This window comes from Odontesthes bonariensis, chromosome 21 (genome assembly GCF_027942865.1).
Source record: "Odontesthes bonariensis isolate fOdoBon6 chromosome 21, fOdoBon6.hap1, whole genome shotgun sequence".
NCBI lineage: Eukaryota > Metazoa > Chordata > Actinopteri > Atheriniformes > Atherinopsidae > Odontesthes > Odontesthes bonariensis.
Window position 1 is genome coordinate 3,421,770 of NC_134526.1, and position 27,946 is coordinate 3,449,715.

General features: G+C 43.5%; 1 protein-coding gene across 1 annotated transcript; it reads right to left on the reverse strand.

Annotated features, from left to right (window-relative positions):
- Nucleotides 1-153: 153 nt before the first annotated feature.
- On the reverse strand, nt 154-27,029 carry LOC142370926 (polycomb protein suz12-B-like). The gene is made up of 16 exons (XM_075453458.1): nt 26,306-27,029; nt 25,756-25,802; nt 25,587-25,651; nt 21,598-21,666; nt 21,450-21,499; nt 21,262-21,347; nt 20,132-20,378; nt 16,699-16,801; nt 16,447-16,552; nt 13,091-13,265; nt 11,952-12,040; nt 11,697-11,840; nt 9,023-9,180; nt 8,742-8,943; nt 6,021-6,100; nt 154-2,628 (listed from the first exon to the last, which is right to left on the reverse strand). Exons 1-16 carry the CDS (start codon nt 26,475-26,477, stop codon nt 2,178-2,180), a joined length of 2,244 nt encoding a protein of 747 aa, XP_075309573.1. The 5' UTR covers nt 26,478-27,029; the 3' UTR covers nt 154-2,177.
- Nucleotides 27,030-27,946: the final 917 nt, after the last annotated feature.

A 27,946-nucleotide genomic window follows, 5' to 3' on the forward strand; every position in this document is an offset into this window, starting at 1 on the left:
TCTTTTTTTAAAGTTGTTCTTTCGTCATTACACGACCAGACAAACTATGTTTTTATGGTATTTAAGGGTCTGATATCAAAAACACATTTCTTTACCGGTGTAAGCTTGGTATGTTCGTTAAAAAAAAAAAAAAAAAAAAATGGACAACGCTCCTCAGAATATTACAAAATTGTTCTTTTTATTAGAAAAACCATTTTAACTCAACAGTAAATAATTGTCAAGCTGGTTTTACATCACTGCTGAAGATAAGTCTGGTTTTCCTGACATGGCTCCTCCCATCTTGTGCAAAATGCTGCTGGTCTTGTGAGTAAAGAAAGAAACCCTTTAAAATCCACATTGAGCTCTTGTCGCCCAGAACCGCCACCCGGACCCAGAGTTTAAAGCTGGCTGCACGTGGAGGCTCATACTCAGACTGTAAGGCAGCACCAGCGCCCGGGCCGCGTGCTTTCTGTCCTGCTGTTAAGCTTCGGCTCATCTGGAGGCAGTAGAGATTCTGGGTCAGGTGGTACAGACGTGTAGTCTGAGGATATTTATCACAAGACATGAAACGAGAGCAGAGAAATCCCCCCTTTGGTCTGTAAACTCATAAAAGAAAATGGAGTTCAGCGAACCCAAACAGCCAAAAAAAATCCAAAGCTGATGTTTCCACCGACTTATGTACAGGAGAGTTGCAGAGGGCAGCGACAACATGGGGAAAAAGAAACTAACAGCACCATCTTTACATCCAGTTAATGTGACGTCTTCAGGCTCCGCCCCCTTTAAACATGCAGTCTGTGGGAGCAAACAAACTAAAACTAAACAAAAACAAAAAAACAACAACAACAACAACCCCGGGAGGTTCAGCTCAGACCGATCTGAAACGCAAGCAGCGATTTCTCAGATTAAACCCGAACCAGCACCTGAATAACACGGTTTTAATGACTAACCAGAACGATTTCAGCCATCGGTGAGGTTTTGGAAAATAAAAATAAAAAAAGACATGGAGCGGTGGCAGTTGAAGCTGCTGAATGAAACCGTAAAGCACCGGAAGTCGAAGCAGAATCCGTCCTGGAAGTGTCTCGTGTCAAAAAGAAAGAAAGAAAAAAAAAAAAAGAGGTCAAACTCAGGCAGTCGGTTCTGGTTCTGCAGAACAACAAGAGGCCTGTACTACGAGGCAGGATCAACAAATACAGGCTTCGTTTTCTTTTCATCAACAAAAAAAATTTAAAATCTAACAAAGTCGCATCAGGACGCCGGTTTTTCTGCGTATTTACAGGAAAAAAAAAAAAAAAAAGGAGAAAAAAACCCCCCAAACTAACGAGGAAAGGAAAGCTGTCGTTCAGGCTTCGTGCATTCAAAGCACCCGTCACCCGTTTTAGATTAAAAACGAGTCAAACTCGCACCCAAAATGTCTGTTAAAGTTAATCTGTGAAAACCAGACAGAAAAACATAAGAAAATAAACTTTTTTTTCATGATTTTTTAATCATTTTCTAAGCGTTTTATAAACTGGATGTTTGGGAAAAAAAACGTCCATTTTAAGGCAGTTTGGCAACAACAGTCTGAAGCAAACGTTGAACTAAAGACGCCTCATTTGACGAGAGAGAAGAGAAGAGGAACCCTGGCTGCGTTGCTCAATTTTGTCTCCTGCTTCGTAGTACAGACCTCAGATCGGTCGCCTGTGAAGGTGAGAAGCAGCCGAGCCGCTCACCTGTCCCGCCGGCGCGTCGATCCCAGAACCACGGCAGTAAAAACCCACAGGAGCACCACACGTGGATGAGTCCGCGGCTGAAAATAGACCCAAAAACGACTCGTTTTACAGGCGAGAAAATCAGCCAGCGACACCGAGCCGGTTCGGGAACACGTCCACGGATTCTGCAGCGACTCCTCAGACTGACGCGCAGCTCGCTTCGTGCTCGCCGCCGCCGGTTGTTGAACAGGAAACGACAGCACCTTTGGATTTCAGATCTACAGTCAGGACACGACATAACGATGGAGATCCGGGGCTTCAAGTTTCAACTTTAACGGGTCGTGGGAATAGAAAAACAAATGACTTCCATGATTAAAAGTTCATCTGATGAGCTGCGTGTGTGTGTGTGTGTGTGTGTGTGTTTTACACCGTCTGTTTGTGGAGTCGGGCCTCGGATTCAGAGACCTCGAGTCCAGTTCGGGGGTCTCTGTGGTTCCACGGTTTAAGAAGTCACTTTAGAACCGAGCCGAAGAGTTTCTGCTTGGCGTTGGGTTTGTTTGTGTCGGCCTCTGCGCCTCCCTCCTCCTCCTCCTGCTCCTCCGGACAGCCGCCGCCGTTCTCCTCGCCGCGGGCTTTGAACTCGGATATATCGGGATCAGGATCGGGGTCCGGCTCCGGCTGGGACTCCACAGCCGTCTCCCAGTCCTCCTCCTCCTCCTCCTCCTCCTCTTCCTCCTCCTCCTCCTCGTCCACGTCTTTGTCTCTCTGAGCGCCCTGGCTCCGGAGGAGGCGGAGCCGGGCCATGGCCTGGTCGATGGTCAGCGTGCTGATCAGGTTGAAGTCGTGCATGCTGATCAGGTGCAGCAGGAAGTTGCGACACAGGCTGCGCTTGACGATGAGGGGGCCGTGGTGTTCGGCAAACAGCAGGCAGGCCTTGTTCATCTGGTTGTCTGCGATGAAGCTGGAGGAAGGACAGAAGAAAAAAAACTGTAATTTAAACAACTTTCCATCCATTTCACCAGGTACATGCTCATTGCGCGGCTCCTCAAGCTTTAATTGGCGGCTCGCACTCGCATAGTAGCTTATAACAATATGGTAACAATAACAATACAATTTTTCAAACAACATACAGCGAATACTGCACAGTGTTAAGTATTTTTATTAAGTATTAATTATGAAATGCATTGTGGGTAAACGCTCTGCATACTGTCTGATCGATGAGTATGCAGTATGTAGTATGTAGTATGAAGTATGGAAGCATGTAGTATGGAAGCATGTAGTATGGAAGCATGTAGTATGGAAGTATGTAGTATGGAAGCATCTAGTATGTAGTATGGAAGTATGTAGTATGGAAGTATGTAGTATGGAAGCATGTAGTATGGAAGCATGTAGTATGGAAGCATGTAGTATGGAAGCATGTAGTATGGAAGCATGTAGTATGGAAGCATGTAGTATGTAGTATGGAAGTATGTAGTATGGAAGTATGTAGTATGGAAGTATGTAGTATGGAAGCATGTAGTATGTAGTATGGAAGTATGTAGTATGGAAGCATGTAGTATGGAAGCATGTAGTATGGAAGCATGTAGTATGTAGTATGGAAGTATGTAGTATGGAAGTATGTAGTATGGAAGTATGTAGTATGGAAGCATGTAGTATGGAAGCATGTAGTATGGAAGCATGTAGTATGGAAGTATGTAGTATGGAAGTATGTAGTATGTAGTATGGAAGTATGTAGTATGGAAGTATGTAGTATGGAAGCATCTAGTATGGAAGTATGTAGTATGTAGTATGGAAGTATGTAGTATGGAAGTATGTAGTATGGAAGCATGTAGTATGGAAGCATGTAGTATGGAAGCATGTAGTATGGAAGTATGTAGTATGGAAGCATGTAGTATGGAAGCATGTAGTATGGAAGTATGTAGTATGGAAGCATGTAGTATGTAGTATGGAAGTATGTAGTATGGAAGTATGTAGTATGTAGTATGGAAGTATGTAGTATGGAAGCATGTAGTATGGAAGCATGTAGTATGGAAGCATGTAGTATGGAAGCATGTAGTATGTAGTATGGAAGTATGTAGTATGGAAGTATGTAGTATGGAAGCATGTAGTATGGAAGCATGTAGTATGTAGTATGGAAGTATGTAGTATGGAAGTATGTAGTATGGAAGCATGTAGTATGGAAGCATGTAGTATGGAAGCATGTAGTATGGAAGCATGTAGTATGGAAGTATGTAGTATGGAAGCATGTAGTATGTAGTATGGAAGTATGTAGTATGGAAGCATGTAGTATGGAAGTATGTAGTATGGAAGTATGTAGTATGGAAGTATGTAGTATGGAAGCATGTAGTATGGAAGCATGTAGTATGGAAGTATGTAGTATGGAAGCATGTAGTATGGAAGTATGTAGTATGGAAGTATGTAGTATGGAAGCATGTAGTATGTAGTATGGAAGTATGTAGTATGGAAGCATGTAGTATGGAAGCATGTAGTATGGAAGCATGTAGTATGGAAGTATGTAGTATGGAAGCATGTAGTATGGAAGTATGTAGTATGGAAGTATGTAGTATGGAAGCATGTAGTATGGAAGCATGTAGTATGGAAGTATGTAGTATGGAAGCATGTAGTATGGAAGTATGTAGTATGGAAGTATGTAGTATGGAAGCATGTAGTATGTAGTATGGAAGTATGTAGTATGGAAGCATGTAGTATGGAAGCATGTAGTATGGAAGCATGTAGTATGGAAGTATGTAGTATGGAAGCATGTAGTATGGAAGTATGTAGTATGGAAGTATTGCCCCTTTTCCACCGAACATTTTTGTACCAACACAGCTCTACACGGTCCCACTCTACCCTGGTTGGGAGCTTTTCCACCGCGGGTTGAAGGTGGGACCCGTTACAATTTTGAGCCCCGGCAAGTATCTGCTTCAGAGGTGGGTCTAGTAGGTACTTGTCGGTGCTAAAACGTCACATGATCAGTGCTGTCCACTGGTTGGTCAGGTGAAATTACGTCATACACGCAACGAAGCTCGGGGAGCTTTATGTATGAAACACCCGCCATGTATGAAAACACAACTGCGAGAGAACCAGAGAATAAACAGAATTGTGAAGATGGAAGAGCAGAGAAAGAAAGCCAACTCATGGACCATGAGCGAGGTGCAGACCTTTCTGTGTGTGGTGGCTGAGGACCGCATACAGAAGGAACTGGACGGAGCGACATGAAATGAGAAGGTGTTCCAGGATATAACCAAGCTGATGGCTAGCCATGGCTATCACCGGAATTCTCAGCAGTGCCGAGACAAGCTGAAGAGCTATTACCGGCAGGTAAAGGACCACAACAGCCGGAGTGGGTCAAACCGAAAGACATGGAAGTGGTTCGACCAAATGGACGGCATTTACGGTCACAGCCCGGCGAACGGCATGGATACGGCGACGTCTTTGTTGGAGGCGATGAAAAATGGTAAGTTGTTCTTATCCCATTGGTGCAACGCATGTCTTAACAAATGCATGTTTTATATCGTAACAAATACATGTTCAGTCTTTAACTTGTGTAAAAAGTTACACAGACGTCTCATGTAAGTTGTTCTGAGTGAGCTAGCAAACAACGCTGTTTTGGAAGGCTAGCACAGTGTCTCACCTATGCGGTTACGTGTATGCGTTTCGTATGTTCACACTTTTTTTTTTTTTTTTCACTCAAGACTCGGTTTGTTCAACCGATGAGTGTTCGGTTGCTGAGGTCAGCGAAGATCCTCCAATCCTGCAGGCTTCAGAACCGACACTGGCATCGCAATCTGCAGCTGAGGCAACAGCTGATCTGCATTCCACCGGCACCAACACTGGCGTCACCGCCTGTATCTGAGAGAACTCCTGCTGTTTACTTTTGTGCTGTCTTTTTTAATAAAGAGCTTGGTTTAATTAAACAATATGGATTGTCAACTGCATTACACATTACACTCCATCGTTGTGTTTACTTTAGCTTACCGCGGCGTGACACTTTGTAGTCACCTGAAACCGACGTCACGTTAGTGGTGAACGGGCCGACTCCGCCCACTTCCAGGCCACAGTTTGGGTGGAAAAGGAAATGTTACTGGTGCCGTGTCGTGTAGTGTAGTGTTGGGCTATATCGAACCGAGTAGAGTAGGGCTAGCTTGGCAGTGGAAAGGGGGCATATGTAGTAGGCGGTTTCGAACACAGCCAAAGTGCTGAACATGGCTGCTTTAATGTTTGCCACCATCACTGTGTCCCAAACATGATGGAGCCTGAACGGAGGGGGGGTGTGATTTGTACACCTGAACTTTAACCCCGCCTGAAGTTGTATTGTGTGTGCGTCTTTTTTCTTCTTCTCTGATTTCTCACCCGTGCTTCATGACGTGCAGGTTCCACAGCTTCATGATCTCCTTCTCCCCCTCGTTGACGTCGGTGAACTCCTCGATTTGCTGCAGTGAGACCAAACAAGTCAGACTCCACCCGGTTTAAAGTTACTCCAACTAAAACTGAGAAAACGGAACCCATTCAGACCCGACACGGCACATGTGTGCTCTCAACTTTCAAAGCTTCCCCCCCCCCCCCAAGCACACGGGCGGTATCTGATCAGAAATGAGCTGAAGGTTTGACCTCTCGGATGAAATAGAAAGGGTTTTCGTGGACAGTTTGAAGATTTTTTTTGTAGGTCATGATGGGTTAAAGAAAAAACAAAAACCACCTGCAGCAACAGAAGCTGCTTTAAGTCGCGTTTAAAGCGGCCGTAACCCCAGAACTCCACCGGGCGCGGGTGTTTCGGTCAGTCACGCCAAACCGGGAGCATTTCAGAAGCAGAGCGCACCAGCGTGGCTTTAAAGGGATAATCCGGAGTAAAATGCACTTTAGATCAATTTACGGGATGTTGGGAGTACATGTGTTGAGTTGACATCAAAATCATGTCATTCGGATGTGTTTTGAGAATTTCGATTTGACCGTTTTTAGCCAAAAGTCGTTAGCCTGGAAGTGATGAGGGCATATCATATCGCGAGACATCACGCCACGTGAGTCCGTAGTTGATTGCCGAGTGTGGAGTAACTCGCTCTGGAAAGTCACAATTTCGTTGCCGTTTTTTTTTACAAACATAGTCCAGTATTTCTTTCGAAAGTGAAATGAAGTTGTATGCAACAGCAAAGCCTAGCTTACTAACAGGTTGGGATTTTGAAATGTCACGTGACGTGATGTGTCGCGTGAGATAGCGTCCTCTTGACGGAAGAGCTCTGATTGAGAGCAGGTACTGGCTTGATTAAATTCATTCTGGACTCTCTATCCGACCACATGAAGACCTCGGGACACTTCGGTTTGGCTTTAGGGACCCTCTACTCACTACCACGTAAGTGTTATGTTGTTTGGAGCTGTAGAAGAGGTATAAAAATAGCGTTTTGTAGCGGCGATACTCGATGCCCTCAGCACTTCCAGGCTAACGACTTTTGTCTAAAAACGGTCAAATCGAAATTCTCAAAACACATCCGAATGACATGATTTTGATGTCAACTCAACGCATGTACTCCCAACATCCCGTAAATTGATCTAAAGTGCATTTTACTCCGGATTATCCCTTTAATCTGAGCAGAAATCACACGTCTTCATATCCAACTACTCCGTCTTTTTCAGCTTCCATTCCCAGAACTCCCGCCCCTGACGTCACTCGTCAGCTTCCCCGACGCGTATCTTTTTTGCGTTTGCTTCTGAAACGCCCCGTTTCCCCGGCCCCGCCGCGAGCGCAGCTGTAACCGGTGGAATTCAGGGGTGAACCTGACGCCAACAGACCAGCAGCAGAAACGTCCACGCTGACTTCTGTAAAGTCTGAAGTCATTCTTGCCGCAGCAATCTGGAAATGTTAGAACACAGTCAACAGAAACAACAGCGTTCACAGAAGAAGAGAAATCAGGTACAAAGTCTTTTCTTTTCTCTTCTGGCTCCGACTCAGGAGCACTGGGCCCGCTGCAGCTCGTGATTTACAGCGATCTGCAGCAGTTTCTGAGCAGTTTGGGGGATAAAATGGATTTTAGTTTCATCTCTGAATCCTACAACAGAAAATCAGACGTTCTGATGGAACTCCATCAGACCCGAGCTTCCTACACTCTCAGAAATAGGCGTACAGTACGAGTCCTTTTTTGTCCCATGAGGTACAATCTATACTAATGTACCCCCTAGGGTTAATTTTTGGACCTAAAGGTACCTTTATGTACCTTTTTAGAGGGTCCCTACACTGGAAAAAAATGCCCCTCCAAAAATAAGTAAGAAAAACAGCAAATACAAGACGTTTGCTTGAAATAAGCAAAAAAATCTGCCAATGGAACTAGTGAAAATCGGCTTGTCAAGATTTCTTGAAATAAGATGTGATATTTAGGACTTTTGGGATGAAAGTGATCTTGAAATTAGCTTAAAAACCTGTTCAAATGTAAAAAAAAAAAGCTTGTTTCATACGATATGTGACTCAAAACAATTTGTTTTCAAGACTTTTTCATTTAAAAAGATATTCCAGATGTATTGTTCTCAAACAAGTCCCTATATCTGGCTGAAATGGTGCTTGTTAAGTGTCTGATATTAAGTGTAATGAGATATTTTGAAGAGAAATGAGACAAATATACTTGGTAAGACTGATTTTTTTTCCAGTGTAGGGTTAATTATTGGACCTGAAGGTACCTATATGTACCTTTTTAGAGGGTCCAAAAGGTACATATATGTACTCAAGTGGTAAAATGTACATATATGTACCTTTTTTCTACATGCTTGGGTACAATAGACAGTCTGTGTTAGGCTACTTCAGTATAAGGGTACAAAACTATACCTTCTGAGGGTATATTCTGTAATTGTGTACTTTATTTTCTGAGAGTGTAACGAAAGAGCAACTCAGGAGCTGTAGAATGAGTTCATTCTGATTTAAATGATGAAACTTTTACTGGACTGACGACCTGAGAAACATTCCTGCACAGACTTCCTGACACTGGAGGGGAGAAGCGGTAAATCATGGCTGTTGCATCAGAGCCTGGTGTTCTCAGATGCGACGAAGCTCCTCTGCCCGTCCTCCGGCTCTCTGTGACGGCTGTAACTCACCTTCACCGTCTTCTCCTTCAGCCAGTCGGGGTCCCTCTCGTCCTCGCTGTCCACCTCCATCTCCTGAGGCCTCAGCGGCAGGCAGCAGTCGCTCTGGAAGTAGAGGCGGTTGTGGCCGCTGATGTACGTCCTCTGATTCTGCTCCCGGTCGGCCTCCTCCAGCTCCAGAAACTCGGACAGACTGGGCTTGGTCCTGTGGGGTCTGCACAGAAAGGACGGTGGGTGAGCCCTGATGTCAGCGGCGTGGGAACGCAGGAGAAGCGGAGGGGAAGCGGCAGCACCTGCAGACCAGGATGCGGGTGACGGCCGTCCTCTTGACGGGGCCGTTCCTGCTGAAGGCGAAGCCCGGCTGGCTGTGGATGTCCTGGGGGTTTCCTGCGTACGAGCCATCGTAACACTCGTTGATGGAGACCTCGATCTTCGCTCCTTTGGGATGCGGCTGCCACAGACCACAAAGACACGAGTGAGTCGATCAAAAAGCAACTTTCTGAAGAGAGTGGAACCTCAGAGGCCGACGCTACGAAGCAGGACTAGAGAAGACGAGGGGTTCATCAGCTTAGAGCAGAGACGCTCATTGCCACATGCGGCTCTTAAAGGAGAATTCCGGCCATTTAACAAACATATCCCATCTGTTGGAGACCCAGGGAAGTTTGCCAAAGGGAAAACCGCGAGAAATTTTCATGCTCGCTGCGCAAAGTTGTCCAATTGCTCTGATTTCCATGAAAGCGGGCTCTATCGGGCAAGCGTTTAACCTTTCCTGAGGCTCTTAACGTGTATCAAAATACTTTTTACCGAATTGGCCGTGGTGTCAGTAGCAATACAATTCAACCCAGGGGCTAACCATACCATTAGCTAGCACAGACATGATACATTTGGAGATTTCAAAAACAGCGTACTTACCTTTCTCAGCTTCCGTGTTCCACAGGCATGCGCACAAATCGATCGCCGAAGTCATACACTATAGTGTGTGTATACATATATATATACACTATAGTGTGTGTGTGTATGTGTATGTGTATATATATATATATATATAAAAAAAATTCCAAAATTGTCTTTTTGTCCACCAAAAACGACCCTCGGGAACCGAACTACACATTGCCATGTTTGTTATTGTTTCCTATCAAACAGCTGACTCGTTTCAACACCCATTTTCGCCGTGATGTCATGACGTGTCACATGACTGCTGGAAGGAGCGCACCTTCGCCCATTATTCAGCTGCGGGAGATAAGAACCCTCGGGATTTTATTGGAAGCAATTTCGAGATGGATAGTTGGGTTGAATTGTATTGCTACTGACACCACGGCCAATTCGGTCAAAAGTATTTTGATACACGTTAAGAGCCTCAGGAAAGGTTAAAAGCTTGCCCGATAGAGCCCGCTTTCATGGAAATCAGCGCAATTGGACAACTTTGCGCAGCGGGCATGAAAATTTCTCGCGGTTTTCCCTTTGGCCAACTTCTCTGGGTCTCCAACAGATGGGATATGTTTGTTAAATGGCCGGAATTCTCCTTTAAAGCTTTAATTGGTGGCTCGCACTCGCATAGTAGCTTACAAACATCTCTAAACATGGAGAAGCAGCATTTAGCTGTTATGCTGCAAACAAGTGGAACAAACTGCCAGTGGAGATTAAACTTTCACCAAATGGAGACATTTTTAAATCCAGGTTAAAAACATTTCTGTTCTCATGTGTCTATGCATGAAATCTGCACGATATCTTTGAACTTATCTGGACTGTTGCTTGTTTTTAAATTCATTTAAATTATTTTAATTGTTTCTCTTTATATTCTTTTATGTATTTTTAATGCTTCTTCCACTCCCTGCTGCAATGCTTTTATTTTATGTGAAGCACTTTGAATTGTTTGTACATGAAATGTGCTACAAATAAATTTTATTTGATAACAATATGGTAAAAATAACAATACATTTTTTCAAATAACATACAGCAAATACTGCACAGTATTTAGTATTTTTTATTAATTTGGTGTTTTTTGCAGTATTAAGTATTTTTATTAGATAGATAAATACTTTATTCATCCCAATTTGGGATATTATTGTGTTGCAACAGCGTACAGTATAAAAGATATGTAAACAATTAAAGGAAAAACAAGCAAATAGAATAGAATAAAAATAGAGAATAAACATCAGCTATAAACAAATCTACAGTATAGAATAATAAGAATTTGTTTATTCTCTATTTTTATTCTATTCTATTTGCTTGTTTTTCCTTTAATTGTCTACATATCTTTTATACTGTACGGATGAATAAAGTATTTATCTATCTATCTATAAGTATTAATTAAGGCTTAATGGTGTTTCCTAAAGGGGGAACTGTTAAACCTGGCAACGCAGCCCGCTTAAACCACCTCAGACTTGACCGCAGAGCAGCTAGCTCCTTTAGCCAGCGCGAGATGCAGGCACAATGGATCGGTTTTTAACTAAAAAAGGGCAAAAACCAGCACAAAAACCATGCTCATCCTGAATGTCTCACTATGATTACAACAACAAACTACAACTACAACATGAAGAAAGTCGAGGACATGCACGCCAGCTTCCGCTCATCCCAGTATTAGGGTAAATGTGGTCTGAATTGAACATGTATTGGCTGTGTTGTTTCTTTTTTTGTTGGATGTTTTATATGTAGAAATGCATATTTGCTAAAGGGGACTTCAGTATGTTGTGGTAAAAGTGGCTCTTCCCTTGATTTTGCTGCCAATGTGGCTCTTGTGAAAAAAAAATAGTGAGCATCACTGACTTAGATGGAGGAAAGTCTCCAAGATAAAATAAACCTGCTGGTTAACGCTCAGCCAGGAATGGCTGGGAACCTCAAGAAGGTCCAAGTTTTGCTGAATTTAACCTCTCTGAGCCCCATTTTCATTATTAAACCAGCAGTCGTTTCAACATAAACAAGAAAAAAAGTCAAATCTAAAAGTCTGACAAAGCACATGCGCCTCACCACGTAGTTGAAGACGAAGCGGGAGTGGGACAGCTTGAGGTGTTTGAGCAGACTGTACAGCTTCCTGCAGTTGAGCGTGCACCAGGGACAGTGGAGGTCGTCTCTGGCTTCGGTCTGCTGCCGCGTGTTGTTGTTGTACTGAAACTACAGAACTGGGGATTTTAATCTGGGAGCATCAGCGTGACCCTGCGAGGCGAGGCCGAGGCGGGGTCCCGGGGACTCGCTATGCTCGGGGAGGTCGGGCGAGACTCTGACCTGGTAGAAGATTCGAAGTTTCTGCCGAGGCTCGGCTGAGATCAGCTCTCTCCTGGTTTGCACGTCTGCGTTCACGGAGTCTTTAACAGCTGCGGGTGGGAGGAGAAACGGCGGCGGTCAGCACCGAACAGGACAGGAAGCATTTTCCGTCTCAAACCACACACGATGCTTTGCTTATTAACTGCTTTGGAGATCTAAACGTACACCTGCGTGTTATATTCTGACTGCGGATGCCGTTGGGCTGCCGGTTATTCGGCTGAAAACTGTAGCAGCAGATAATAAGAAATCAGAAAACATCCAAACAGCAGCAGCTTCACAGCCCAAAGAGGAAAGAAACCAACCAGAACTCTTTATTCTTCTGTTATATCCACTTAAAACAAACTTTATTAACTTATTTTATGAATAAGCTTCATTGATTCTAAAATTTATGCATGAAATCTGCACGATATCTTTGAACTTATCTGGACTGTTGCTCGTTTTTAACTTCATTTAACTTATTTTATTTGTTTCTCTTTATATTCTTTTATGTATTTTTAATGCTTCTTCCACTCCCTGCTGTAATGCTTTAATTTTATGTGAAGCACTTTGAATTGTTTTGTACATGAAATGTGCTGTATAAATAAATTTGATTTGATTTGATTCTTGGTATCAGGTCCAAATCGCCCCCCTCCTGCACAGCGGGGGGTCTTTTTCATCATGTTTAGACCAAACAACTGACATAAAGGTGAGATATCACCTCTGGATCTGAAGCCAGAGCCTTATAGATTAAAGACCCAGTGTCTCACTTGATTTGTAATGCTTTTATGATCCTGATCACGAGGTTAAAAAGGCTAATTCGATATAAAATGATGTGCATTTTTGGACAACTGTGGCCCCATTTGGAGTAAAACTGTCGTTTGCACCTTTAATCTTTAGCTGGGTTCACAAAGCTCTTCACCATATCTTTCTAATTTACCATAAAACAGCTGCTTTGTGATACCGACCCCTGTCATGCAACAGCTAAACGAGCTTCAGCTGAGGCCTTAAAGCGGCAGGTAAACCCAGAGGTGACCCCCCCCCGGTGGCTTCGTCTGCTTTTTAACGTCACATATAGGTGAAAATCTGCTGGTTTGAGAGTTTAACTCGACTGTGGGGCTCACCCAGCGTATGCGTGGCTCTGAGGGTGCTGGGTCTGGGGTCCTGGTTGGTCTCAGAGTTGCGGGTGGCCAGCGGCTTGGCCACCGGAGCGGTGGAGCGATCCGAGGGGTCGCTGGTCCAGCGCAGGGTGAACTGCAGGGTCGGACCCTGAGAGAAACTCTCGAATGGAGGCAAACGCTGCAGGCGGAAAGCAGACCGTGTCACTTCCAGTTCACTTATCGTCAGTTGGTGAAGCACAAACGGGAAACTTTTCTCAAAACAAAGACATATTTTGACCAACTGCACCCAGAACGTGAATGACCTGAAACTTTAGCTGTAAACTTCCTCCTTCTTCGGGGGCCATGAGATTCTTTCAGCTCTGGATCTTTTGGGTTTAAACCGAGGTCAAAGATACAGGATACATCGTATAATTACAGCGGAAGCCGCTAATAGTGATCACGTTGGTCCAGAGCCAATTTGAACACTGTAAGCGGTTGATTACTAAACCCGAATTTGTATTACAGTACAGGTATTTCACTTTTTTATGCAGAGTATCATCTAAATGCCATTTGTATCGTTTTTCAATGAGAAAAATGAAATGAAACGGATAGCTTCAGCATTTACTGAATTTTATTATCATGCAAGTTTAATACCATGCAACCATATATTCTAGCAGAGAGACTCCACCGGAACTTCAACATGAGCAGTCAGCTCATCCTCTGGATCTTGGACTTTTTGACCAACCGGACCCAGCGTGTCCGGATTAATAATAACCTGTCTGACCTCCTCACCACCTCCACTGGCTCCCCACAAGGCTGTGTGTTATCTCCGCTGCTCTTCATTCTGCGTGCAGATCAACACACTCCAACTGTCACTTGGTTAAGTTTGCTGATGATACAGTTCTCCTGTCCCCCCTGTCCGGCCCCTCCCTCCATCATGGACCAGCTCTTCAGCAGTTCATAGAGTGGTGTGACTCTTCCTGCCTGGAGCTGAATGTCACCAAAACTAAGGAGATGGTGGTGACCTTCTCTAGCAGCCAAAAGGAACTGGCGGCGGCTGTCACCACTATCATCCACGGTTCTCCGGTCGAGACAGTTGAGGAATATAAATATCTGGGAACCATCCTGGGTTGCCAACTGAGGTTCTCTTCCAACACAGAAGGGATCCTGAGGAAGTGTCACCAGAGGATGTACCTACTAAGGAAACTGAACTCTTTTTCTGTCAGTCAGAACATCTTGTTGACTTTGTATTACTCGTTTTGGCTTTCTCCATATGCATCTGGTATCACTCCATCACTATACAGGATAGGAACCGCCTGCACAACATCGTCAAGGTGTGTTCCAAGACTATTGGACTTTCTGTTCGCCATCTGAACACTGTGTACGAGCAGCAGGCTAGCAGCCTGGCTCGTCGAATTCTCATGGACCCGACTCATGCTCTGTTTCCGGCATTTGAGAAGCTGCCATCTGGTCGCAGGTTCCGCTGTCCGGCCTGTAAGACCCAAAGGAGGAGAGCAACCTTTGTTCCCAGTGTCATTCTCCTCTTGAACTCTAAGAAGTCTGAGACAATTACTCCAACTATAACTTAGATCTTCTGTACAATATCTGATGTGCAAAGTACAATATCACCTCGACACTTTAATTACAATCGACGCCTTATCTTATTTATTTGCTAAATATTTTATTTTACATTGTTTGTTTTTTGTCACCCCCTTCTGTGTTTTGTTGTCATTATGATTCCATTTTCTTGTTCTTCTTTAATGGACCGCTCTTCGCCCTTCTAATTGCCCTTCGGGGATAAATAAAGTTTTTTCTTATTCTGATTACAGTAGTGCGCAGTCATACTGTAGGCTAACTCCAATACAGTACGTAACTTATTCCCTGCTGTGCCGCCGGTGCCAAGCTTCGCCGCAGCATCTCGTTGGCTCGTTTTTGGTAATGTCAACTCGTTACGTTAGCTAGCGAGGCAGAAGCAGACGTCCAGCAAGGAATCAAGGGAGTAAAAAATAAAATAGCTACACGTAGTTTTAAAATTATTTTTGCATGTTTACATTCATAAAATGGCCAAAAATGAACATTATAAGCAGATTTCTTGATAACTATAAACGAATTATTTAAACAGCATTTGTATAGAAATGATTCTGTCCTAAGCCTTTTGATCTATATAAGCGGTTGATTACTATATCCGTGACCACTATAAGCGGTTTCCACTGTAGTTAATTATGTCACATATCCCTACAGACTGTGGATGTTTTTACTTTAGAAAGTCATCGCTGTGAAACAACCAGAGACGTTTCTCGTCCTGCATGGTAGACACTCAGTGGGGTCACATGGCCCTGAAAGGATCGGATTATTGGCTGAATTACAATCAGACTGAGTTATTAAGTGCATGTAGACACCTTAATCTGACTAAGAACTGGATCGGATTCAGACCCCGAGATAACTGGGCTGAAAGTCACTCTAAACCTGCTTGTAGACGCTGAAGCACGTGGTGAATCAGACTTTGCGTTCTGCGCATGCTCCAGATGTTTTCCCGGGGTCGTGACCCGGAAGTCAAAGGAGACGATATTCCTGTTGTTGTCGCCGTCAGAAAGAAACAAACAACGCGATGGAGAATGCTCCGTTGGGCATCGAGTTTGTGCAACAAGCAGCTCATCACAGACCAAATGTAGAGGGACGTAGCTTCATCTGGCTCTGCGTTCTCCATCTTTCTCCAATGCCTGAGTTTGTTCCCATTCATTCACCGCCATATATCCAAGGAGAATTACCCTTATAACTCAGTCTGATTGTAATTTAGCCAATTATCCGATCCTTTTAGTGCCATGTGACCCCACTGACAGAGAAACGCCACTTACTGCCTCAATGCTTTTGTAATCTAATATGTAATTCATTTGCTTTGCTTCAGAGCAACTCGTGTGTCCATTTAAGAAGCCAACAAACATTTTCCCCTTCCATAAAACTGAACAATTAGCAAACTTTTTGGTCCTTTTAATCAAAGCCTGCAGCTAAATCCGGTCGATTAAGGGAGGACTTTCTTTCCAGATGTCTCCCAGTAACATCCAGTAAAGGATGCTACTTCATCCTCTTTTCCGCTGCTTTGGTTTGCATCTTCTCGGTCAGCGGCCGCTGCTCTGTTCATTACAACCAATTGATAAACACTTGTCTATTTACTCCAACCAGCTGATTTAAAAAGGAGCCCGATGCCCAGTTTTAATGAAGACACTTTTTAAGCATTTCGGCTCAGATTTGGATGGAAAAACAGCTTCTGTTGAGTCTCAGTGCAGCAAATTATTCACAAAAAGGCAATGTTTTATCGAGATAAAACGAGCATTAATTAAATGCGACAGAGCTGAAGACACTCCTCTGGGTTTTGGCCTCACCTTTCCATCCAGGATGGTCTCCCACGTGGCCCTCTTCTTGCTGACGGGACACTCCTCCATCTCCTGCATGGACACCTCGTACTCCCCGTCCAACAACTGCAGACGCCTGCACACAAACGCACAAACACCTTCGAACCTTTCGTCTCTGCTGCACAAACACCTTCGAACCTTTCGTCTCTGCTGCACAAACGCCGCAGCAGCTCTCTGTGTCGGAAAGGAACACATGTGCCAAACGGTGTGAACGAGTTTCACCTGTTCTTATCAAAGACTGTCATCTGAGCCACAAACGTGGTTTCTCCCTCCTCCCTGAGCGAGGAACTCCTCCTCTTCCTGTTCACGGCTTCGTCTGAATAATCTGAAACAGACACACAGAATGCACCTCTTCATCACTGCAGGGAGAAAACAAAGGGCTGAATGTCACAATCACAGCGATTTCACTGGAATATTCCAGCTCAGGCTTTATTTCTGTCCGTATCCAACGGTGGAAATATGCACCAGAGGTTCTCATTGCACTGATTTAGAGAGTTTTATTCGTGCTTTTGAACTAACAGTGAGTCCACCTGTGGATGTAGAGGGATGTCGATGTTAGCAGCTCATTTCATTTCCACCACTTACAGCAACTTTACAGGCAAAAAAACACTCGGATATTAACGTTGGTCATCCTAATAATGTCACATCCTGCTGGTACAAATCCCAGTAGCACAGTAACAGCATGTTTCATAGAGAAAAAGAACCCAAAAATCAGGTCAAACACAGCAGCCGAACGGATGATTTGCTTCCATCTGAAGCTCCGCCTCCACTCTAAACCCAGGCTGTGTTCGAAACCGCACACTACATACTGATCGATCAGACAGTATGCAGAGCGTTTACCCACAATGCATTTCGCTCCTGCCCGAGCCGAAATCAGCCGGCCTGAAGCTGATTTCTCTTAAGCTCTAAACTCTGTAAACTTTAGCAACATTTGAAACATTTTCAGGCGAGAAAGTAGTCGTTTAGATCCCCAACGTGTTGAAAACCTGACAAAATACCGGCTGTTTACAATTTTGTTCCCACGAATTCGGCGCTACTAAAGCTAGCCGCAGAGAGCAACGCACTTCCTGTTATTTTCACAAAATAAAATACCCGTTGCCTTTTATCATAGGGAAAGCCATTACCATACAATTGGTGCTTTTGTTTTGGAAACAGGAAGTGAACCTACCCTCGTTGTAGCTAGCTTGAAACTGCCGTTTTGACAGGAAATGACCATCGGCGACGTCACGTTACGTTGCATCTTGGGTAGTTTGAGTATGAGTAGTAACCTCATGATGCATACCCAACATTTCGGAGAATCTAGTATGCATCCGGGAACTTCTCGCTTACTCAAACTCGCATACTAACTCAAAAAGTTAGTATGAGTAGTAGGAGAAGTATGCGGTTTCGAACACAGCCTGTGTCGTCGTCCCCCCCCCCCCCCCGTACATCACAGCAGGGGGTACAAGGATCAACTAAATTACTGGATTGTTGTCTCTGACGTAGCTGCGTTGTACTGCCGTTACGCCTCAGAGGCCCAGTTGGGTTTCTTGTCCGAGTTCTCCCTCTCGTCAGTGACTTGTAGAGCCTCCCCTGCCCTGGTTTGTTCCTCCGAGGTTTTCCTTCCACCACAAACATCACTGACAGGACTTTTAACTTCAGGACTTCCAGCTCTAAAACAGGAACTACCAACATTTCTGTGACCCGTGCAAATGCAACAGCTATCGCAGCTCCTACTTCTGAGGCAAACTGCTCCTAGTGAGATGGGCTTTAAAGGCGGGACTAACATCCAACATGAGCTGCACCAACGCCAACAGACACTGCCTGACCCGAGTGTGGAAACAAGAGCTCATCCGCTCAGAGAGGAGGAGCTACCGGGCGCTGACCCCGCCTCCAGAGTCTAAAAGCTTAACCTGATAGGTGAGTTAACTTCCGATGTACTGTGGCATTAAAACGAGCTTTAACTGCTTAAAATGTCACAATAACAAGTTTGTTTGAGTCGTAATATTACTCTTGAGGTTAACGTGCCTGACCTGGTTTTCCAGGCCTCATAAAGCTTCTTCTTTAGGGTTTTCCACCTGGTAGTCGGGGAGCCAAAGTCTCAAAAATGGGTTGAACCTGACATGGTCTGCCATACTTTTTATTTGTGTTTTTTTATGTTCACTTTGACCCTAAGAAGTAATAATCAGAGGGTCTGCTCTGCCGGAAACATCGCAAAAAAAAAAAATTGTGGCCATTTTAGTGTATGTACCAGAGGTGGGAGAAAGTCCCTATGTTGCAAGTCCAAGTAGAGTCTCAAGTCTTTGCTCTCAAGTCCAAGTCAAGTCCTAGGATTTTTGTTTTCGAGTCCCAACAAATTGATTATAATTAATGATACGGATCATGACCACGCCTCAATTAAGTCGTTTATATTTTATTGTTAATGTTCTGCCACTTATTAATTTGTTTATTGTTATTAATATTGTGTTTAGATGCTTCGTCAATATAAGCACTGCCTTCTTGTGCCAATAAAGCTATTTGAAATTGAAAAAAAATTGGGCGATATCTTTAGTATCTTTTTTTTGTGTATTGGCATTAATTATCCAGCCAAGACTGATAACAGGAGTGCATTTGTAAATCAATAGACTTTGGGAGGTATTTCTCCTTTTATTTCTACACAAACTTGCTGAAACTTGCACATAAAAAGTTCAGGCGGCGTTCAGGTGTCACTGACGGTTGGGATTTCTGGCTGGTTGCTACAGTATTGATGCAACACTTTTAAAAAATATTTTAATATTTGTGCTTGCTGCATGTGACTTGACTCGAGTCCAGAGGGTTAAGTCCAAGTAGAGTCTCAAGTCTTTGCTCTCAAGTCCAAGTAGAGTCTCAAGTCTTTGCTCTCAAGTCCAAGTAGAGTCCAAGTCTTTGCTCTCAAGTCCAAGTAGAGTCTCAAGTCTTTGCTCTCAAGTCCAAGTAGAGTCTCAAGTCTTTGCTCTCAAGTCCAAGTAGAGTCCAAGTCTTTGCTCTCAAGTCCAAGTAGAGTCTCAAGTCTTTGCTCTCAAGTCCAAGTAGAGTCTCAAGTCTTTGCTCTCAAGTCCAAGTAGAGTCCAAGTCTTTTTTTGATTTGGTCAAGCAAGTATCAAGTCATCAAAATCGGGACTCGAGTCCAAGTCAAGTCTCGAGTCCAAGTCCCCACCTCTGGTATGTACCCTTCATTTTTTAATAGAAAATGTTGGAAAATGACAATTTTCCACAAATCCTCTGTGGGTCGGGTAGCAGCACCTGGAATCAGCTACATTTTTAGTACCTATTCGGCCGGGGTTCCCAGCAGTTCCATCTACAGACCGCAGGCCACCGATTGGCCGAGGAGTGACGTCACCGGATGAGTCATGAAAGCAACTCCTTCACAAGAACCCCGCCATGTTTTCTGTGATGGTCAACGAAGGTAAATGGCTACACGCACACCAACGGCGTGCTCGGAGGCTGATGAAAGAATCCAGGGGGAATGAGAGGGTGTCGCTTACAAATGAGGTTTTTATCCCAACGCTATCCTAACGACCTAAACCGAGCCGAGTGGAACAGGTACCAGAGGAAAAGGGCAACGAGTAAGCAGCACAGTGCTGCAGTGGCAGAGAAGAGCGACGGTTAAAGCTACCAAACCAAATCATCAGCCGTCAACAGGAGCCGTCTCTCTCACCTCTGCTGTGGTGGTTCTCTCCGTTGGCCAGGCCGTTGATCTGCGACAGAGGGTACCCGGGCCGCGATACTCTGAAAAGCAAGGAGTACGACTTGACCATGTGAGAGTTGCTGGGCTCGAACTCGCTGCTGGGAACCAGCAGGATGGGCAGGGAGCCCGGCTTGGCCTGGACTCCAGCGCTCGTGTCCGGGTTCAGAGGAACCTGCTTCTTCCCCGTCGGAACCTGCTTCACCGGGCAGCTGACATCCTGCACACGACAAAAAAAAACGTCAATAGGGATGGGAATTGATAAGATTTTTATGATTCAAAGTCCATTTTCGATTCTTCTTAACGATTCGTTTCTTTGTCGGTTCCCTTATCGATTCTCATTTGGAGAAAAAGGACAACAAACCGGTCGATCAGCATCAACTTTGTTTAGTTTAGAAGTAACACGAGTCATGACCTCACAAACCCAACAACGGTGAGGTCCACATCGGTCTATCATGGCCTGGGTAATTTAACTCTTCCTGCTCTGGTGAAAGGAGAAGCTGGAGGTAGAGGTGAACTGGGGGTAGTACCACCAGCCTCTGGCTCTGAGCCAGTCAGGCTCTGTCTCTCATGATTTCATCTAAATGTAATGCCTGAGAAGGCATTCATTTAACCTTAACCGTTACTAACAGCAGCTTTTACAATGAGGCAAATGGTGCTAACATGATAGGCAGTGTTCGTTAGTTAGTTACCTGCAGTGTTAGCCGAGGACATGCTAACGTTGCTAACGTTGCTGGGTTCAGATTCACCGACGTTAATCATTCATTCATAGTTATTGCATGTTGGTAGTATTTCCTCCCTTTGGTGAAATATTCACTTTGCAAGTTGCCCTGTTGTCGTCTTTTTTAGGGATGTGTAACCAAACTTTCGAGCATTTGTACCGCTTGGGCGCCATGTTTACTGTTGGCTGCACTGGACTCGCCACACAATACTGCCTGGTGACGTCACTCGCACCCACTGGAATCGATAAGGGAATCGTTTGCAAAATGGCCAAACGATTCCAAGGAATTGAAACACTGGGAACCGGTTCTCGATTCCCATCCCTACCCGTCACACATGGAAATCACACGCCTCGAACAGATCAACGTCTCTTTGCTACACACCTTCCTCTTCTTGTGGCAGACTTTGACGAGCAGCACCTCCAGAGACACAGAGTTCTGCTCATTCTCGCTGTCCTGAGACGGTTTTCCTGCGAGAAAAAAAACGACTTCCTGTAAGTTCACAGTGAAGTCAAGAGATACAGATCTGTCACCAAAGGCCACAGAGAGGCTGCCGAGAGGGACAAACCTACCAGCTTTATGAAAGAAGCCGGTGAAGGTGAGCTGCAGATTAGAAGACAAGCTGGAGAAAAAAATAAGAAAAAACACACAGAGAGCTTTAAAGTTGTTCATTTAAAACCAAACGGGTGCTTTTATTCAGCGTCACAGCCGAGCATTTACCTGAGAGTCTCCTGATCTCCTCTCATCTTCTCCACTTTGAACAGCAGATTGTCGGCTTTGAAGCTTTTCCTGCAAAGAGTTGAAGAATTGAAGTTAGCAAACACACAAGTAGTACACAGATGAGTAACAGATGGTCCCACCTGCATTTAATCTGGGACGGAGTCAGTCTGACAACAGCCTGATGTCATTTTCTCTTTTATTAACAGCTCAAACGGAGCTCAAACGTAAACTTTAAAGCTAAATTAAACAACTTCTCAAGCATTTTTTAAGCTTTCCAGCAGCCCATCGTGGTGGTAAAATCACATAATCTGCAGCAACACGTTTAAAATCAAGTCAATTCATTCATAAAAAACGACAAAGCATTGACCAAAGTGCTGTGCAGCTAAAACAATAGACATTAACTCACCCCAAACAAGAAAAGAGCCAGATGTTTCTGTTAGAAACCCTTTTAAAAGGCCACATCTGTTTCTGAGTCTACACTGCCAGCTGCTAATGTCTGAACCTAATAATACTAATATAATAGTTCTATTATGCTAATAATAGAACCTAAAACCACGAAGACCCAGTCGAGTTTCTTCAGCTAAAAAGCTAAATATTAAATCAGCATTTTTCTATGAAAGCTGTGAAGTTTTCAAGGGTTTCCAGCACCGGTAAAAATCCTGATCATAATCCCAGTCACACATTTATCTCATCTGTTCCAATGTGACGATTAAATACTGATGTTTTCTGCCCTTTTTAATGTTGAAGTAAACATATCTTTCTGTCCTTTCTTTAAGGAGTCTTCAGGAATAGTTCTCCAGGCTTCTTGAAGGACATCCCAAAGCTCTTCTTTGGATGTGGGCTGCCTTTTGTTGCGTTCTCTGCCAACATGATCCCACACTGCTTCAGTAATGTTGAGCTCCGGGCTCTGGGGAGGATTCATCCCTCCATCAGACCTGCTGCCACTGATTTTCAGCCCACTTCTTGTGTCCTTTGGCACAGCTCAGCCTTTTCTCCCTGTTTCCCTTCCTTAAGAACGGCTTCTTTACAGCCACCCTTCCATGGAGCCCATTTCTGATGAGGCTTGGGCCAACAGCAGATGGATCAGCTGAAGGTCCAGATGCATCTCTCAGCTCCTGTGTCAGGTCTTTGCTGGATGTTTTCCTCTTTCTTAAGGACGTCACTTTCACATCCTGTTCATCTGCTGGAGATAGTTCTTTAGGCCTGACACTTCTTCTTCTGTCCTCCACTTGTCCAGTTTCCTCAAATGTTTTAAGGACACACTGCACACCATGCTGAGATATGCCAAGTTTTCAGCTAACAGCTCTTTGGGAATCACCTTGTTGCTGCAGAAATCCTGTTTTCTGTCTGTCACACTGTGTTATCTTTGCTGTTTTTCACACATGCAGCTAAAGAAATGGGAACAAATCTTAATTCCAGTCTAAAACCCACAAAGAGCTTCTAGATTATTCATTTCTGGTGGCATAAAACAGTTTAATCATTTCATTTATATGAATTGTTCCATAATTAGTCATTAGATTATATCTTATATTCCTTTTTTAAGCTTTAAAATGAATCTCATTCACTTTTCTTGATGTTGTATAACATAATTATTATTGTATTATATGTTTTTTCCTACTTTTAGACGTGATAAGATTCATTTTTGTGGGATTAGGATTTTTTTAAACTAAATTTCTAAATTTCTCTTTTGGTAACTGAAAGCAGTTTTAAACGTAAATGTACAAAAAAGTTGAAACTATGAAGCTGTTTATCACAGATGCAGCTAAAGAAATGGCAACAAATGATGCGTCTCTGTGACAGGCTGCTGGGAACAAAGTGCCTAAAGATCCAGTTTAAAACGGCTTCTTTGCTAAGTTGGATACAGAACTGGTTCATCCCTTGAGTTAGGAGCCTTTTTCCTGCCTGAATGATTCATAGGTCAAAGTTAAAGTGGCTTAACAAAGAAAAAAGGTACAAGGATTGGTCTGAAGATGAGTGAAAAAGCAGAAAATGTCCAAAGAAAAACTTCAGAAAGCCTGGAGAACTATTGATGAAGACCACTTTAAAAGATTACAGGAAAGTCTGAATGTTTGGAAGGAAAATATAAAGAAAATGAGGGCTGGATCAGGACTGTACTTTATGTAAATGTTTGTACATTTGCTGGAAGCAACTTCCGGGTGAATTTGTTTAAACAAATGTCCAACTACCAAGAAATCTGCTTAAAAGCTGCAGGCACCACATGAGGCAGCGGGTACGATGTTAAATCAATATCAACTGATAGCTACACAGCAGCAGGAAGCGCAGATGCAGCACATTTTAATCTGGGCCTGTGTGTATCTATTGTTTAACCGTTGGTGCACAGTATTTATTCTTAATTAGCACTGCTGTCAGTTATGGTGTTAGCATCATGCTCCGTTTTGTGTGCCGAACTGAAAAGGAAAAGGAAGGCATGCACACCTGGCTCTAATTCTCAGTATGTCGGCTTTGTTTTTGTAGTGCACCCATTAGGAGAAAAAAAAAGTCTGGTGGCCCCTCATAAAATTCAGTCCAACTCTAACCTTCGCAGAGGTCTAACAAGCCAAAGTAACTGGAAACAGCTGTGAGGCTTCGCAGACTCTCACAGGGCTCAGAAACAAACCTTTACACATCCAGACTATGTTCAAACGGTTATTAGATCCATGAAAAAAGGCTAAATGAAGACTTTTTTCATGTTATAGAGACCAAAGAGTACCCCGGTGTAACGCAAAGTGCTCCATCAACGTGCAATCTCCTGGTCCTGGTATGTTTCTCTGCTGCATAAATGCCTCGCTTAAACATTTCCCATGTTAAAGCGCAGCTGGGTTCCCTTTACTTTAATCTGGCTGCAATTATTTCAAACTTTTAAAAGACAACAGCTTGCACAGGCGGGATGGGCTAAGGATGCATTTGGATTTGCATTTTCAAATGGAGGAGGTTCCACGGGAGAAGAGCTGCTCCGCGTTGAGCCAGCTGATTTCATGGAGCTCTAAATAATGAGGCTGAAAACTTGGGTGGACAGTTTTCAGCCACATCTGAGCAAAATGTCCTGGAGCCATACAAGTTTCTGTTTAAATAATTACAGGAAAGGGACAAGGATAATCTATCACAGTCAGGACGGACTCCCACGGTCCGTCTGTCCCTCTGTAGCTAACGTTAAGCTGCGCTTTGTGCAGTTAATGACTTTGGAGCGGCCTGTTGCAGAGCTCGTTCATCTCGTATCACAAGCCCAGTTACATGTGACTGAAGCGTGTGTGAGCAAAGCAGAAACTGAAACTGAGCTGAGGAGCATAAGAAACCGAGTTTGCAACCAGCAAAACACACAATTTAAACTCAACTGAGAGGAAAAGTTTCCACTTCCATACATTTCGTTCTGTAAGAATCACCCTGTTAATCTGTGCTGTTCCAACGGCGCCTTAAACATCTCTGATTAATCACTTAAATGCTGTGAGAATATCTACAGTTTTGCACTTTTCTTTGCTTTTTTCCATAAAGCAGCTGTCAACACAACCTTATCTGAAAAATCACCACAAATCACACAAACCTTCAGTTAAAACCCAACTATGATGTTCAGTCGTAGCAGCTCAATCATGCTTCATTGTCTCTTTTCTATGTACATGCATCCAAATGATGCTCCCTCTGTAGTTTTACACCTCTTTCAGAGCAGACTGAACCACAAGCAGCCCCACATGTATCAGCAGGATCTTTACTCTTTTGTGCAGCGTCTGTATGCAAAGCAGCCCAACTGAAAAACGCTTCTCCTACCTCAGCTGTAACCCCCCCCCCCCCCCCCCCCCACTACAGCAGCCGCCATGTCGCTCTACTTTCACTCATGATAACAGTTGACCTGCTTTTTAAGGGGCAAACTTTACAAACAACAGGTTTCAGTCCAATAAGTTTAAAGCATGAAGAAACATCTGCAACTCCCAGAGGTTCATTGAAAGTTGGATTTGTTAAAACCACAGAATCAAGAAGAAAAACAAAAACACCTTTACCTTTTGCCGTTATTCCTCGAGTTTCTGTGGGACATGTACGTGAGTGTCCTGTGCAAGAATATGGGCTGAAATGTAACAGGAAGAGATAAAGAAGCATTGTTTAAATTCTGTGTCAGCTCCTCTCTAATGGTCAGACTAATCATGCGACTTGGAGAAAGACGACACTCACAGCAATCAAGTTCCTTGTGCGGAGGAACCTGTAGATTTGTGTTGGCTCTGGAAATGTATAGTTACATAATCAGTAATAAGTCTATTGTAGGTAAATCTAAGTAAAACACAGAAGCTGACAGGTAAAAGCAATTCCTGCACTGCAAATATTAACGTCAACAAACATTTGCCTCTCTAATATTACCAGAAGGGGATTTTTTTTTCCCTGCTTGAGGCCAACTGTTTGACTGCTGCTATAAAATAAAGACATGCGAGAGCATCACTTTGTGTTTAGTTTACATTTTGCAAACTATAGCATACATTTAATGTACGTTATACAACAATAAACTCGGTAACACGAATGCTTATCAGTAAATGGGAACCAGTTGTAGCTTAAAATCAAAGAGTCAAAGAGTTTTGACATGTAGATGACAGGCTAACTATTCACAGCTGTGGACTGATCTGTTCCTCCAGCTCTGCATTCACATGGTCAGTGTTAAGCTTCCTGAGATCTTAAAATAAGCTTGGATTTATCTATTCAAACGTGTAACTTGACGTCAACAGGAACTCACTCTCGAAGGCCTGCAGGAACAGCTCGTGGTCGGCTTGAATAAGTTGCATATTGGGCTTCTTGGCAGCAGCCACCACAGCGGAGGACGGCTGGTACAATCCGTTGGCTTTTCCCCCAGAACCGAAACCCACCTGGTGGCCTCCACCTGAGGAGCTTTGCTTATGAGGAGCCATTGCCAAAAAGCTACCAACGACTCTCCACCACCTAATGCGAGGTGGTGTTGGAAAAATAAAAGAAATTCAGCACCCTTCCTTTGTCAAAACAAAAGGGTAGCGTTGGTGGAAAAGCCACCCCGCTTAGGAGAAACACTGCCTGCTTCTCATTTCACAGACGGATCGCTAAAGCTTTGGTCTTTAATATCAAAACATTAATGAGACGACAGCCTGCCGTTTTCGTTTACAAACCGATTTTAAGAGTCTGAAGTCGGCGGACAAGCTTGAAATGCGCGAAACAAGAGAACAGCCTCCGGCAAGCTGACGCGAAACGCTAGCTAGCTAGCTGGCTAACTTCCTTAGCCAGCTAACCCGGGCTGACCGGTTAGCATCGTCCAACACTCTGACTTCACCAAGAAAGAACTCGAGTTCTTTGAATGTTTTAATTAAACATTAAAAACGACACGCCCTCAGCGGTTTGGATCCAAATACTTCACCAAAATTCACATTACTCTTGCTTAGCGCCTGTTAGCAAGTGGGGTAAGAGGTAGTGGAAAGCAACCAAACACAACACAGACCATATCCGGTTAGAATTTTCTCAATAAAATTGAATCTAAAGCAAAAATCGATTATCATACATTAATGTAGGTTTCTGATGCTAGCACGATGGTCAGAAATGTATATACGCTGGAACACATGTTACAAAAAGCTTATGATTTCTATAAATGTAACGTTTCTCAATAATCTGCTTTAACTTTGAAGGCAAAGCCCAACAGACTTCCGCCCTTGTTTGCCCTTGCTTCAGCTACTTGGAAAACGAACGTTGCGGCTTCCACGATGACACGTGTTGAAAGATCCCGCCTTCTAACAGCTCTACCCAATCACCGTGCTGCATGGTTAAATCCTGGGTTCTCATTGGTCGCTGTGAGAAGTGGAAGAAGGAGACAAGTTTGCCGCCTGCTCCATTACAACCCGGGACGGGTTTCTTTTGATACATCAATTCTTACGAAATACACCAACAAAACCTCAAACCTGACTTCAGAGAATTAAAAAGGAAAATTATTTAAATCAAATAATAATCACAACACAAATGATTGTGAATCATTAGCACAACAGGACCAGACATCCACAAATAAACAATTAAATATACAGCTATTGATTTATACAATTTATACCTTGTGTATTGAGTATTTATCATACATTTTATACAGTTTAAAATCTGAAAACCATGGCTGTATTGGATAACTTTATTTTCTAATCATCTTATGTTGAACAGACACATTTAAATAAATGAAGCAGTGACTACTAATGTACGGTAGCCTTGAGGTGCAGAACACATCAATTAAAAGCAAAAAATACACAATTTCCTTAATTATTTGGACACTAAACAAATCACTAAAGGGTTTTTTTCTGCTATTCTTCTTCTATGTATTATACTTTGTTTCGTTGTGTGTTGTTAAATGTTGCTTTCTGTTCACAAACTTGAGTTG

What these genes read in the sequence shown, in the direction of transcription:
- LOC142370926 (XM_075453458.1), bottom strand. Translation starts at nt 26,477, where the DNA reads ATGGCTCCTCATAAGCAAAGCTCCTCAGGTGGAGGCCACCAGGTGGGT. An exon ending in TCTGCCACAAGAAGAGGAAG is followed by an intron (nt 20,379 to 21,261) that starts GTGTGTAGCAAA and finishes TGTCGTGTGCAG; the next exon opens with GATGTCAGCTGCCCGGTGAA. An exon ending in CTGCACGTCATGAAGCACGG is followed by an intron (nt 2,629 to 6,020) that starts GTGAGAAATCAG and finishes TCCTTCCTCCAG; the next exon opens with CTTCATCGCAGACAACCAGA.